General features: G+C 40.9%; 1 protein-coding gene across 1 annotated transcript in view; it reads left to right on the top strand.

Moving 5' to 3' along the window:
* The window catches only part of ptch2 (patched 2), a 35699-nt gene extending 22507 nt beyond the window's left edge, over positions 1–13192 (top strand). Inside the window, exons 14-22 of the mRNA XM_088598115.1 lie at positions 70–794; positions 1744–1886; positions 2018–2198; positions 2700–2980; positions 4506–4643; positions 4980–5122; positions 9343–9730; positions 10067–10582; positions 11150–13192. Coding sequence (XP_088454241.1) covers positions 70–794; positions 1744–1886; positions 2018–2198; positions 2700–2980; positions 4506–4643; positions 4980–5122; positions 9343–9730; positions 10067–10582 — 2515 coding nt within the window. The 3' untranslated portion in view covers positions 11150–13192. The remainder of the gene's footprint in view (positions 1–69; positions 795–1743; positions 1887–2017; positions 2199–2699; positions 2981–4505; positions 4644–4979; positions 5123–9342; positions 9731–10066; positions 10583–11149) is intronic.
* Positions 13193–14571: the final 1379 nt, after the last annotated feature.

Genomic DNA, 14571 nt, shown 5'->3' with positions numbered 1-14571 from the left:
ATATGAAGGATGTGTTTTGGAAGGAATAGTTTTGTTTGCAATTGGTGACACCTGCTCTGTCCCCAACAGCCCATGTTCCAGCCGGGTGATCCAGATACAGCCGCAGGAGTTTTCCGACGCCAACGATAACCATGCCTACCCTCCCTCCTCTTACGCTGGCCCCACCATCACCACCAGCACTCAGATTACCACCACGGTGCAGGCCTTCACACAGTGTGACGCCTCCGGCCAGCACATCGTCACCATCCTTCCCCCCACCTCCCAGATCTCCACCAGCCCGCCTGCAGTGGTGGTACCCGCAAATCCGGAACCCTATGGCTCCCAGCTCTTCACCCCTTCCAGCTCCACCAGGGACCTGCTGGCCCAAGTGGACGAGTCCAAAGAAGGCCGCGAGTGCGTGCCCCTGCCGTTCTTTCGGTGGAACCTGTCGGACTTTGCACGAGACAAATACGCCCCACTTCTGCTCAAGACTGAAACGAAGGTAGTGGTGGTGGTTCTGTTCATGTCACTGCTCGGCTTGAGCCTCTACGGTACCACTATGGTCCATGATGGACTCTACCTGACGGACATCGTGCCTCGTGACACCAAGGAGTACGACTTCATCTCAGCCCAGTTCAAATATTTCTCCTTCTACAATATGTACCTGGTGACTATGGGGGGATTTGACTATGCTCGCTCCCAGAGGCAGCTCCTGCAGCTCCACAAAAGCTTCAGCTCCGTGAAGTACGTGGTGCGAGACAGCAACCAGCAGCTGCCGAGAATGTGGCTACACTATTTCCAGGACTGGCTACGTGGTAAGACTCCTTACATTACCAGCATAGAGATTTCTGTTTCTCCCTTGCAGCCCTTGCTATGCTATATAATATCTGCAATCATCTGTTTCATTGAAACTAAAAGAAGCTGATTGAGTACACTTTGGCGGATAGGAGTAAAAACTGTGTGATGTTAAAAAATATATGAAGCTTGAAAATGATTTTTTAGCATAGCGCTTAAAGCACTGAAAATGTCTTTTTAAAATTGTTATCAATTAGGCTGGAAAACAGTTTTTTTCATTGACATAAGAGCCTAAGATTTTTTGTGACCCATACATCCTGACTTACTGTGAAAATGGGCATTGATTTACAATGAATTCAATTAATTGCATTGGATTGATTTAAAATTTATGGAAAAAATGGTGGAAAAACCTTAAGGGGAATTAATTTAAATAGATATGTTGCCGGTTGTGCTTTTTTTTCACAAACCGTGCCTTGTCAGCCTGTTGAGCTAGTGTGAATGTTTACCTGAAGGAAGGAGGGCTGGAGGTTGGTGGTGAAAGTTCACAACTGGAGCGAAGCCCCAGGGACTGGTGGAGGTTGAGAGAGGTGGATTTGAATATGTCTCTGAGATCTCAAAGCCACTTCCTCAGATTACAGGAGGGAGAAGCCAAAGGGGGTGGGGTAGGACAGGACATGTTCCCTTGTGGATTTAAGAATTAATAACAAGGTGAATTAAGGGGAGGGAACAAGAGTGAATGAGAAGGAGAGGGAAAGGGAAAATTGTTAATCAACTGGCATGACTTTAAAGAGTCCTTCTCTTTTTTTTTTGGGGGGGGGGGGTATCCCTATAATTACAGAATCTGTGGAAATCATTTTCTTCTTAAGACTTTGTAATTTAGGGAAGGAAAAAAAAAGGGTGCTGGTCTCATTCTTAGGCCCACACGTACACAACTTAGAAGCATATTTTAATACTTCTCTTCCCTTACAGGGCTACAGGCAGCATTTGATGCCGATTGGGCAGCAGGCAGGATCACACAGGATAGTTACCGCAACGGCACTGAGGATGGCGTCCTGGCATACAAGCTTCTCATTCAGACCGGTGCCAAGAAAGATCCATTTAACTACAGTCAGGTGTGTACACCTCCCTTGCCTTTGCCTGTCTTTGGTATTGTTCGGTCATGCCTAACACAGCTCGTCCCGGCTGTCAATCAGGAAGGGGTATTCCTCTCATTCTGACTGATGCACTTTTTCTACCCATGCAGCTGACCACCAGGCGTCTGGTTGATGAGGAGGGCTTGATCAACCCCGACACCTTCTATATCTACCTGACTGTCTGGGTCAGCAACGACCCCCTGGGCTATGCGGCTTCCCAGGCTAACTTTGATCCCCATCCTCACGAATGGATCCATGACAAATACGACACCACCGGCGAGAACCTGCGCAGTAAGTGACGATCCTGTACCCCCACCCTTGGTTTAGGAATTTCAGCCACGTACGACAAAAACATAGTAGTTCAGGAAACTGAAAACGGTGTATTAAGTGTTTCTTTTGAGTAATCACCGTTAGAGTCAATTAGGAAATGGGGGCATTTAGTATAAGCTCACTCCCATTCTGACTCCATTAATAGAATAAAATGAAAATATAAACGCAAATAGTTAAAATACAATGACCCCTACCATCTACAGAATGTGATCTGTTATGTGTGTTTATCCATCCATCCATTTTCAGTCTATGTTTCCTGCCTTGAATGTGTTTAGATGTAAAATCACTCTATATGCACCAAATGCCTCCTCGTATTCCTTGTCTGGAATATGTCACGTGTCAAAGTATAGTATATGTGATTTTGTCTCTTTTAACTTTTGCCACATTGCGGCAGTTCCTCATGTGTTTGCTGAGCAGAATAAGAATTGAATCTGAACGTCATTTCATTGCTTCTCTTCTTAGTTCCTGTTGCTGAGCCCCTGGAGTTTGCCCAGTTTCCCTTCTACCTGAATGGTTTGCGGCAGACATCCGACTTTATTGAGGCTATCGAGAGTGTGCGTGCCATCTGCGATGAGTTCTCCAGGAAGGGAATCCTCAACTACCCTAATGGCTACCCCTTTCTCTTCTGGGAGCAGTACATTGGGCTTCGTCATTGGTTCTTGCTCTCCATTAGCGTGGTGTTGGCCTGCACCTTCCTGGTGTGTGCCATCCTCCTGCTCAACCCCTGGACAGCTGGCATCATTGTAAGTGTGTTACATGGCTTATATTTAGAGTTGCTAGTGGTGAAAAGCACCTTCTCTGGAGAGCGCTACTGTGGGTTGGCCAGAGGGCGCTAGCTCCTGCTTTGTTATTCTAATAAGGGCGACTCTGCTTAGAAAAGGAAATGCAAAGAAGCGCAAAGCCCTAGAGACTTTACCTCAAACTGTCTTTGTCAAAATTGGGGACAGAACAGATTGGCCCTGCCTCGACCTTGGCCTGCCAAACCCATCCATCAGGACATAGGGGACATACTGTCAGTGGAGCGGCTGGGAAACGTTTCACACAGTGGCTGGTGGGGCTGTGTTTCGCAAGGGGAGGCCAGGAAAAGCCTGGAGAATTCCAGACTTTAGGAAAGGCCTGGAGACAGAAATGAAAACAGAATACATCCCAGCACAAGCACCTACCAAAATGAGAGCTCGAAACAGGTTCAGGTGCAAAAACCATGAGCCTTAAGCTGAGCTAAAACAAATACAGGTTTGGTTTTTTTTTTAATGAAAGCAAACCTCACAATAATACCTTGTACTTTGGGTGTGCTTCACAGCATTTTTCCGGTTCACACATAGTTACAATAAAACGCTTTTTAAAATTTCCCATTTGACCGTGACCAAGCTGGGACTCCTACTGACTTCAAAGCTGTTGAGGCCTGGAGTTTCGACAGAAAAAAAGTACCACCCAGAGGAAAACATGAAATAAAAATAAAGCTAAAACAGTGGAGCCAGAGAAAAAAGAATTCAAGGCACTAATGAAGGGCCATATTGTCTTTTGTCTGATAGTGTCAGTCATTTTCATGAAACTGAAAGCAGGGAAGAATGGTGAGGGGACAGGAGTCACTTGGGGGAGGCGTAATTTGATGCTGTGCGGATGACAGTGGCATCCTGAAGGTTTCACCACAGCCCTTCTGTGTGCAGTCCTGACACTGTTTCAGTCAGGTCTGAAGCCATTTCCATGTAAATAGGCCCTGAGAGGCAGAGATAAAGAACTGAAGGGAGGGTTGCAAACTATGTCCAAAGCTTGGCTTTCATTTCTGCCTTCTAGTGTTACAATCACTGATTGATTGATCCCAGTCTCCTCCTTTTCCAAGCAGACACACAAACCCGTAAAAAAAAAAACAGAACTGTAACTGGCATTTCAAACTTTTGCGGCTTCGTGAATGCTAAGCAGGGAGATCCTCCTTAATGTACAGTAACCATCAAAGCCGATTCATCCTGGCTCAGAATATTTTAAAGTGTGTGTTTCCGATTTTTAAAACCCCAAAAGGCATGTTTTGATGTTATAAAACAAACCAGGCTTTTTTTGAGGGGGGGGTATTGGGGTTCTTTCTCATTTTAAAATACTTATCTTTAGGTTTGATTTTGTCCCTTAAAGACCCTAATGTAAATAGATGGGAAATCATTTGCTAGGGTTTTGTGTACTGATGCATTTTAATGAAACATAAAGTTTTGTAAGATTAGTTTAAAAGAGCTGAGGAACAGGGTTTTATTTGTTGTTAACCTCCTCTCCACCCCACAGGTATTCATATTGGCCATGATGACGGTGGAGCTGTTTGGAATCATGGGGCTGATCGGAATTAAACTGAGTGCCATACCTGTCGTCATCCTGATCGCTTCAGTGGGGATTGGTGTGGAGTTCACAGTCCATGTGGCACTGGTAGGTTCCTCATGGCCAACTGAGCCACTCTGCTTCATTAATAAAAATAGTTCCTTGACTGAATTCATAAAGGGCTAGTTTAGTAGAAAATAACCCTAGGCTTCAAAGCTGTGTCAGGTTTTTTTTTGTGTTCCCCATTTTATAGAAGGTACTTCTAGGCCCCTGCAAACCAATTGAACCTTATTTCATAGTTGTTTTGTAATGTGGCTGATTCATTGGCTTCACAGACATTGAAGTACATTATGAAAACCCATGAAGGCATTCAGTTGTGCATAGAGTGTAGTTCTTTCTGCCTGTTATCCATATGCAATCCTAACCTGTGGTTTAATCCTTCAGGGCTTCTTAACAGCAATTGGAAACAGGAATCTGCGCTGTACTGTAGCTCTGGAACATATGTTTGCCCCAGTGATGGATGGAGCCATTTCCACACTACTGGGAGTGCTTATGCTAGCAGGCTCTGAATTTGATTTCATCATGAGGTAAGGCTTGTTTTAAAGTCATTATAATCCTGCCCCCCCCCTTTTTTTGTTTGTTTGTCATGTTCCGCAAAATATTAGCAGTTGTCGTCTTCACTGGGGAACAAGGGGGAGTTCGTTAACAGGCTGGAGCTGCAGGTGGGAATGTGTTGGGTGTATTATCCCCCTCTTCCACCTGTCTCTGTCACTCTCCTCCGTAGTACACAACAAATGGAGAAAACATTAGTGGTGTGTAGCAGCTGCCCGTAAACACACAAGTGTACTACCCACTGGGCAGTGAGTCACGTTCACACACCAGAACTGCTGTCGCCACCACACCCTCCAGCTCTCCGTGAGTTTTAAACCCAAGATAAAAGCCGCAGAAAAGAGGGGGGGAAAGCCAAAGACACCACCCCATCTTTGGTTTGAACTGGTCAACTCTGTTTAAACCAATAGTATACTATGTCTCATGCAGTTCTTCACCACAAAAATGCCTCCTAGGAAAAAGTACAAAAAAAGCAAATAGAAACATTTTTTAAGATGAAATGAGCTCAACGGAGACAGACCACAACCTTGAGAGCAACCTCAAACAATCCTGTCACATAAAAGTGCTTACTTGGAGAACAGGGCTTAAAAAATAAATACAGTGAGGGTGGCTTCTTGGCGCATTTCTCAGGCATTCTCCAAGTGATTGACTTGGGTTAGATGGTGAAGTGATAAGTCTTTTTTTTTTGCCAGGAAGGGAACACAAAACAGAAAGAGAAGGAGAAAGGCAAGCTTGGGGAGCTAAAAAGAAGGGGGTGGTTTGGTGGTGGTGGGGTTGGCAATGGCACCATAAGCCAGTGTATTCATTCTGGGAGGTCCTGTTTAGATACAGAGAAAAACGTCCTGCTAGCAGGGGAATAGCATAAATACGTTGTTGTAAACATTTCCTCTCGGTGGCACATAGAATAAACAGCTGAATAAGCTCAGCAGCTCCACTCCGAGTAAACCCCCCTTCCCACCTCCAACTCCGAATGGAAAAGATTACAGTTCATATAAACAACAGAATTCCTAACACTCGGCCTCCTTTGGAGGTCTGGCCCAACCGAGGCCCACGGATAGTTTAGGTTTTTTTTTCCCGCTTAAATAAATCACGCTCCATTTTCGGAATGTTGACTTAGTAAAATAAACAAGATGATTTTTTTTTTACACACACTGGATAGCTACAGAATAAGGGCCTCTCTATATAAATAAAAGGAAGTGGATGATGGCAGTTTTAAGGTGGCTGTTTTATCTTTTTTCCTTTTCACTCACTCGTTTTTATCATTTAAAATGCTTCAGGGTTGGATTCATAAAGATTTGGCATTTTTCTGGTCTAATCCATTAGGAGGGCAATTCAATTGAAGTGATATCTGGGTTATTTTTTTAAAAAGCTACACGATTCATTAGTAACCTGAGGGCAGCCCTGTACTACTGTTGTTTTTTGGGGGGGCAAGTTGTGCTCGAAGGTCCAAGCTCGAAGTTGTGAAGTATTGTGCTCGAGGGTCCAACACCAGCTGGGCTTTGAACCCATAACCTTCTAGTTACAGATCCAGACCCCTTACCCACTGGTCCACATTGGTGCCCTTTCAGCATGCCAAGTACTGTGATGTTAAGGGACTGACTTGTTTAATAGCCCAAACAGTGAATGAGAACTGAAATGTTAGAAAACTGTGTGTGACAGAGTCTGGGTCCGTATAGTTTTGTTAATGAGGCGAAGTGAGAAGGGTGGAGAGGAAGAGGAAAAGATCCAGTACAGTACTTCACAGCAGTACAGTCTGTGAGACTGCAGCCTTCATAGGCAAATTTTGCTAAGACCTTAACAGCTTACCTTAGCCCTTTTTGTTTACATAAATAGGAGGGCCTGTCTAGGCTAGCTATGTAACAGCTGTGAAAGGTGGGCAGGGGTTTATAACTAAGTGGAATTTCTAAGCTTTTTAAATTACATTTTAAAATGTTAACTCTAATTTAGGAAATGGCTTCCTGTGACGTATTGCTTTATTGTGCTCGGATTGTGTGGATCTGATAGTGCTGGATCAGTAAAATATAAAATTGTCGAAATCTTTATGTTCTCCCTGTGCTGTGTGTCTTTTGAAATGAGCGTATACACGCTTTGAGGGAATGTATTTCTTTTAAGTGATTTCTGTAATTTTAAATGAATGAATTTGAATTGCACAAGATCCCATTTAGTATTGAGTAAGATGGGCTGTGGCTCAGACAAAGACCCGGAATGCTGGCAGAGAAAATTAGATTACTATAATACATATTAACTGCATTTTGTGAAAATCCATAAAGAGAAGCCTATCCCTAGGTCTTAGTTTTGTATGGAGGAGTGTCTGTTTTTTTTTATTTTTAGACATCAGGAAACCTCACTATCTGAGAAGACAAAATCAGACAAGCATATAGGAGGTAGTTTTGGTTATTCTGGGAGAGGGAACTTTTAGAACCAAATGTGAACAATATGTTTTCTTACTCTTTACATCTGCACTGGTATTGGAGTGTGACATTTAGGTTTTGGAATGGGGACTGTAGTCTGGTGAAAATGATGACACGTGTTTTCAGGATTCATTATTTTCTCTTTGTTTTTCTTTCTTTGCAAGTCTGCTCTTACCTCCAAGAGTTTGAACCACAAGCTCAGACAGTGGGTGGTACTTTGCTCTTTCATCTAAGTTTTCAGAATGAGCCCTCTCTAATTTCCACATCCACCATCTTTTTTGTGGTGACATAAACCCACTTCCAGCTTCTATCCACAGAAGGATAAAAACAGACTAAATTACAGTCCTACAAAGTCAATTATGGTAGACACTGCGCAAATAGAGTAATCAACATAGGTTATAGGAACATAATAGTTAATTCAACGATTAAAGTCTATATAGAAAAACAACAGTGCTTTGTCAGATTTGAAATATACTTTTTCTTATCTACACATTGAGTAACGTAATTTATTTCAATCCCTTTCATTCATTGTAGTATTTTTGGACTGTTTCATACTAAATTGATTTTTAGCGTCATGCATCACTATCATGAAATTGTTTGCCTTTGTTTTTTTTTTAAAGCTTTAAAATCTGATTCCTCTCATTTTCTCCTTTCTTTACTCTCTCTCATTACATTGTGACAAAGTGGAGTTTTCAGCCTCTGACTAGTTTTGCTCCCATTCACTATTTGCTCATTTGAAGGACTGAACTTTAAGTGGCCTCTCAAGCAACTGCTTTTTCTATGCCCCGCTGGATTAATGATTCTCTGGCGCCTTGCTAAATCTTAAATAACAGCAGCTTGGTTGTGGAGGTGCTTCTCCAGTGTTTTACCACTTGGGTATAAACACTTAAACCAGTTCCATTACTGACCAGATCCATTTCCTGGCAAGGAACAGGCCTTAATATTGCAGCCTATTATCCAATAGATTATTAATGCCAGAGCTGTGAGCAAGATTATTGTCAGCGCCCCTGTACTAGAAGATAAACAATCAAGGCCTAATGGGTGAGCAAGTCAGTTGAAACCCCCAGGGATGGGATTTATGTAAACAGCTGAAAATGCAGAACCTCACTAGGCGACACAGGACACCCTGTTACTGCTACTGCGCTGGAAAACCATTATTCACAAGGCATACACTTATAATAACAAGATATAGCCAGATATACAACAACTGGCCCTGCATTGTACCAGTAAAAATGTGATTGTTAAAACGGATTAGACCTATGCCAAGGAACTATGGCTTGTGCCCATTTGTGCTGATGATAGAGACTGGAGCTGTAAGCACAAATGCATTCTATGTGTAGCACTCATGTCATGGAGTGTAGAAAGTGAGTTCTTGAAGGTTACCTTGCAATAACAGCTGCCAAGAAGAGGAAGGTGTTATGATTTTTCATGAACTGTGGTTAAGGCAGACAAAGGAGGGCTGAATACTCATGGCCTGTAGAATCTGCACATTAATGTAAACACATATTTTCAGGAAGTGGCAGTCCTGCGGTGATAGATGAGGGCACCCCCAAGGGAAACTAAAAGCTGTGGATTTTGAGCCGAGGAATTTCTCCTGCTTGTCAGGGAGCCAGTGAGAGGATGCGAGGAAAGGAAAACAGAGGGGAAAAAAGAAAAAAAAAATGAATTGAACTCTTATGATTTAAGTCAAACTAAGATCTCTCCAAATAGGAAACTGTTATGGTAAATTTGCTAAAGAATCTATCAGGAAGGGATTTACTAAAATGTTCTTTTTTTCGGGGTTGCAGATATTTCTTTGCTGTCCTGGCCATCTTAACTGTACTGGGAGTTCTGAATGGACTGGTCCTGCTGCCGGTCCTGCTATCCATAATCGGGCCTCCTCCTGAGGTGACACCAGCAGACAATGGCACCCGTTTGCCCACACCATCCCCAGAGCCCATTCCTCCTCCCATGAATCACCACGGCTTTTACTCAGGACGCTACCCACCTGGACAGCCCTACAATGCCTTCTCCGAGTCATCGGATTCTGAATACTACTCAGAGACCACCACCACGTCAGGCCTGGGGGAGGAGGAGTATCAATACTGTGATCGCAGTGCCTACATCATCCCCCCAGCACCTGCCTCTCACATCCTCCTGGAAGCCAGCAAGAGCCCCAGCTTCCCCAAACTCACGGTGAGCCAAGCTCTTTCTTCTGCCTTTTCTGTGCCCTACCTAAGCCTCATCCGAGCTCATTATACATCACAAGGCTTATGAAAAAGAAGTCATAGACTCGATCTTTTCATAGCATATCTTCCTTCTGTCAGTTTGAAGACTGCAGATTAATAATCGCCTTGGCGTTTATGTTTAGTTCGTAAGCTCCAAAATTGCCCCAGCTTTTGGTAAAGAAACTTGAAGAAGATTGTGATCTTACAGTAGTTACACGCTGACTCTTTTCCACAGTGAAAAAATAGGTTAAATTCATCTTTGGTTCTGGCAAGGATTCATTTTTTTTCATCTTGTCTTTTTCAGGTGGTAAAACCATATAATGAAAACCAGGACATTACCAGCAGGAAGGACCAGCTCAATGGGCAACCTTCTGTCACCTCTGTCAGCTCTCAGATAGCAAAGCAGGATCAGAAGCAGTACTTTCATCAGGATCATGGACCTAAGAGGCAACATTTGCCCAGTGACAGACCACAGGGGCCAGGAAGGACTAATTACTGTGGCCCCAGATCTCAGTACAGAAGCAGGACCCATCATAACAGGACTACAGTCCCTATGTACAATGCAGGAACCAGAGTACAGGGACCTAGCAACGCAGTTACTATGGTTACCGCCACTGCTTCAGTGACTGTTGCTGTGCACCCCAGCTTACCTGGGTCATACAGGGGGTACACACATGAGGGCTTTGAAGATAGTGAGTTGGACTGCTTTGAGGAGACCCAAAAAACATCTCATGTGACTTGTGGGAAAACTACAGAATCTTCCAAGACTGACACTTTGGAGCTTCAGGACCTGGAATGTGAAGAAAGTAGTACACACTAGGTCAGTAAGCTTTTTTTTTTTTTAAAAAAAGGGTTACGCTTTGGAATAGGTGACTCTTGTAAGGCATGTGTTATGCAGGAATGATACACTAGCATGTATCACATGATGGGCAGCTCCATACAAAGGACTACTGAATATACTCAATATTACTTTTGTAATACCAGTTCATGTAACAGCAATAAAGCATATATGAATTAGGTTTTTGCCTGCACTCTGCACCTCAGTAAAAAAAAAAGTGTCTCCTTTGTTACATACAAGTTTGTGCGCATTTAGAACTACTCCTAACACATCATTTGATTTGGTCAGTTTTAAATGGACTTTTGTAATTATCTAATGGAGGAAGACTACTGAGAGTGGAGTATCTTACAGTAGTAAAAGGACATGATAAATGTCATATTTCTCTAGTGCAAAATGTTTTACATTAACCAGGTAGAAGTATAGACAAAATAATAATAACACAGAAATAGGCATTTGAGGAAATGCATTTATTGATAACAATGGCTGCTTGGTCTTTACTAATGTTAATTGTGTTTACTTTAATTTGTTTGTTTTCTTGGTATTTTCCAGGTGGCCGACGTAAACAGGCTTCTGAAGACAACTAGGCCTTTCTGCCAGGACGTCACCTCTGACTGTGTGGGACATTCTGTTCCCCAGTTCTGCTCTATTAACTGTAAATAGACCTCACCCAGACAAGAGAATTTATTTTAAACTATTAAAAAGTTCTTGTTTTATGAATATATAAAATATATATTTTAATACTAAAAAGAGGGAAAAGCTATTTAAAAGAGTACTGTATAACTTGTGTATTCTATTATGTAAAAGATAAAGTATAAGAGGATAGGACTGTTCTTTGTATAGATAAAGAAATGTATTTTATGTACAAAAATAAGAAAAGTGGTGTAATGATAGTTTATTGAGAGAAAAAAAAGGTCAGTGTTTTTTTTTGTTTGCTGCTACTCTGAAATTATCTGCCTTGAAAATATGCAGTAACCTCCTTCCCTCAACATAAGCTCCTTAATAAAACACCACAATTAGCTACATGTTTTGATACAGCAACCTGTCAGGTTTTAAAGACAAATGCCATGTCATTTCATTTTTTGTTCTCCTTAAAACTCCTAGTGAATTATACTTGCACTGTAAAAATGCAAACCAGCAGGAATACAAAGTTAAACATTATTTGCTGGTCCTTTTATATATCACAGATCAGAGCATATTTTGTTTGTAGATTTTTTTTTTATTTATGTAGAAAGAAAGTGGATTTAATTACGCCTTTCTCTGAGTGCGTTTTGGCGTGGTCATTGGCGTGCAGCTTTTGAAAGGCCTGTTTTCTTTTCTTTCATCAGTTGCAATTTGAAAACAAAATCTTCATAATCAGATTTCTCTTTTTTACAAACATCCGTGCAATTCAGGAGACATATCGATCCATTCAGTGCCATTGTGACGAATTGCCCTTTCAAGATTATGTTTGTTGTCGCTCATTCCGCCACAGTTTTTATGTTGTTACTTGAAGAAAGCTGTGAGATCAATACCTTTTTTTTTTCAAACAATATGTAAGCTGTATGCTCAGTAAAGTTGTAAGTTGTCATCTTCTTGTCTTTGCTTTTAAAAAGCTTTTCATGTTTGCAAATGAAACCTTTATGCCTTGTTATTTTCAAAGGGAATTTTAAATCTGAAAGGGAGTATTCTTTTTTTTAACACTTGTTGGCTGCTTTGTACCATTATGTATGCCTTTATGTAAGGTCATTGGTAGGACAACTTGTAATGTCACTAAGAGGGTCTTATTCTACAATGAAAGGGTGCTCTTCCTCTCAGTATACAGCATAGGACACATGCTATGGCGTTTTTTTCATTGTATCTTTGTCTTTTAGTGTCTTGACAAAAAGGCCAATCCTTCAGTATTGGCCACATCACTGCCAGTTTAAATGCAGGGAAAATTTTAGAATTTAAATGGCAGCTTCTGTTTTGTACAAATTTTTTGTACAAATGTCAATCTTTAAATGGAGCATTCTCTAAAACCGTAGCTACTGTAGAACCTGGAAAAACAGAACAAGACATCGTATATTCACTGCTTAATATCACATATTTAATGGTAGGAGGATGGGTGGTAGGGGGGGGGGCGCATCAGGTTGTAGTTTTATTTCAATTTTGTTTGTTTGTTATGCCATATAAATTATTTATATAAATTTTTATTTTTGTAGTTTGTACAGATGTTAGCCATCAGACTGAAGTTTTATTTTTAAAGAGTAAATATATATTATATATAATTATATATATATGTATTTGTTGCTGAGTTTTTTGTGTTTCTTGGGGGTTTGGGGTGGGATTGGGGAATTCGGATGTTGACCTTTGAGCTGATGACTCTTTGCTGAGGTAACTGAACACCTGGGAAATGAAGGAGTTGGTGGAGCAGGTTCTGCTCACCTCATTGGTTCCCTTTTGCTCGTCTTCCTTCGTGTAAATGTTTGAAGTGTTGTTGTTGTTGTTTTTTTTTGTTGGACAAAGTCTAAAACACTGTGACTCCAGAAACTGATAAGAAAGACTGTTACCATCATTTTCCTGCACCCTTTATAGGAGCTGAACTAACAAAATAAATCAAATGAAAAAAAGAAATCTTTCGTGATTTATTTCTACACTCTTTTGGAATAATAACACACACCATCTGATTTGAACAGATTGTCCTGCATAACTATAACGTAGCAAAGAAACACAAAGCTGTTTTTACAGGGTTTTTTTTCTAAATTACTATTGTGTAAGAACAAGATCATTCCATTCAATTTCCTAACAGGAAACCTTCTGTCTCAGAAATACAAATAACTCAGATTAAATACATACAGATTCTCATACTGACATCCTAACCTCTTACTGCTTTTGAAAACAATTTCAATTACATTCAAAAGGTTTCCCTCAGATCAATGGCCAAAACGATCTTATCTTGAATATTTTAATCAAAGTTCATTAAGCACAATAGCTTTCCTTAGGTAAGCCTGTAATATACATTTCAATCATAGCTTTTCGAATATGTGGTTTTATAAAACCAAAAATTAATAGCTTGGAAAAATTGCTTTGAAAATCCATAAGCAAGCAGGTTGCTACAGCTCTGTTTATAGTATAAAATAACACATTTACAGATTAATTAGAACTGGCATGTTCCTGTTCATGAATTCAGTGTGTTCTTCATTTTTAGCATTGATACAATAAAACAATACTTATGTGTATTAACTTAGAAAAGGGTTAACATGAATAGAGTTGACTAATTTTACAGGGACATGGTTGGTTCAAGTAATTGCAAACAGTTGATTACATTATTAGAACTGACAACAAGAAGGCATCAGTGTTGTGTGTGTACAAGTGTGAAACTCTTGACTACCCAATGTCTACCTGTAGCCATTTTTATCAGATTGTTGGGAATTAGTTTACACAGAGAGAATTTACATGAAATGTATAGCCACCATTTCTGTGTAGAGGGCCCACCTGCTAAGATGAAGAATACATGGTAAATTCCATAACAACGTGTCCCACAACAACATCTCAGGTGTCAACTACCTTGGTCTCATTTGTATCTGACACTTCCCATCTCCTAGTATTCCTGTGTCCTGAGTACAGAACATGAAAATAGTTCTCTTCTACATCACCTGACTGATTGCAGAAACAGATTCATAAGAAACAGATTCAGACACTATAGTGTGATGTGCAAATAGTTTTTATACTAATTACAGTAAAAATGTGCAAGTTTACACGCATTACAAATATATTAGTCTTGTGGTTTTCACCAGGCAAAAACTTTATTTTCCTGAGATATGGAAAAGGCTTTAGCTAGTTAAGGCAGGGTGAAAAATAATAGATTTCTTAAAGGGTGTCAGAGTTTATCCTGCTCATCGTTCATTCAAAAATTAGTATAGGAAAATGCCACAACAGGGTCTGGTAATAAAAATCAAGTTATTTTGGCATTTCTTCAATATCATGGTGGGATTCAGCTCAAAAACGGCTCT

Source organism: Lepisosteus platostomus, chromosome 11 (genome assembly GCF_059453375.1).
Source record: "Lepisosteus platostomus isolate fLepPlt1 chromosome 11, fLepPlt1.hap1, whole genome shotgun sequence".
NCBI lineage: Eukaryota > Metazoa > Chordata > Actinopteri > Semionotiformes > Lepisosteidae > Lepisosteus > Lepisosteus platostomus.
The sequence above is the reverse complement of the archived record's forward strand: the minus strand, read 5'-3'. Positions and strand labels throughout refer to the sequence as shown.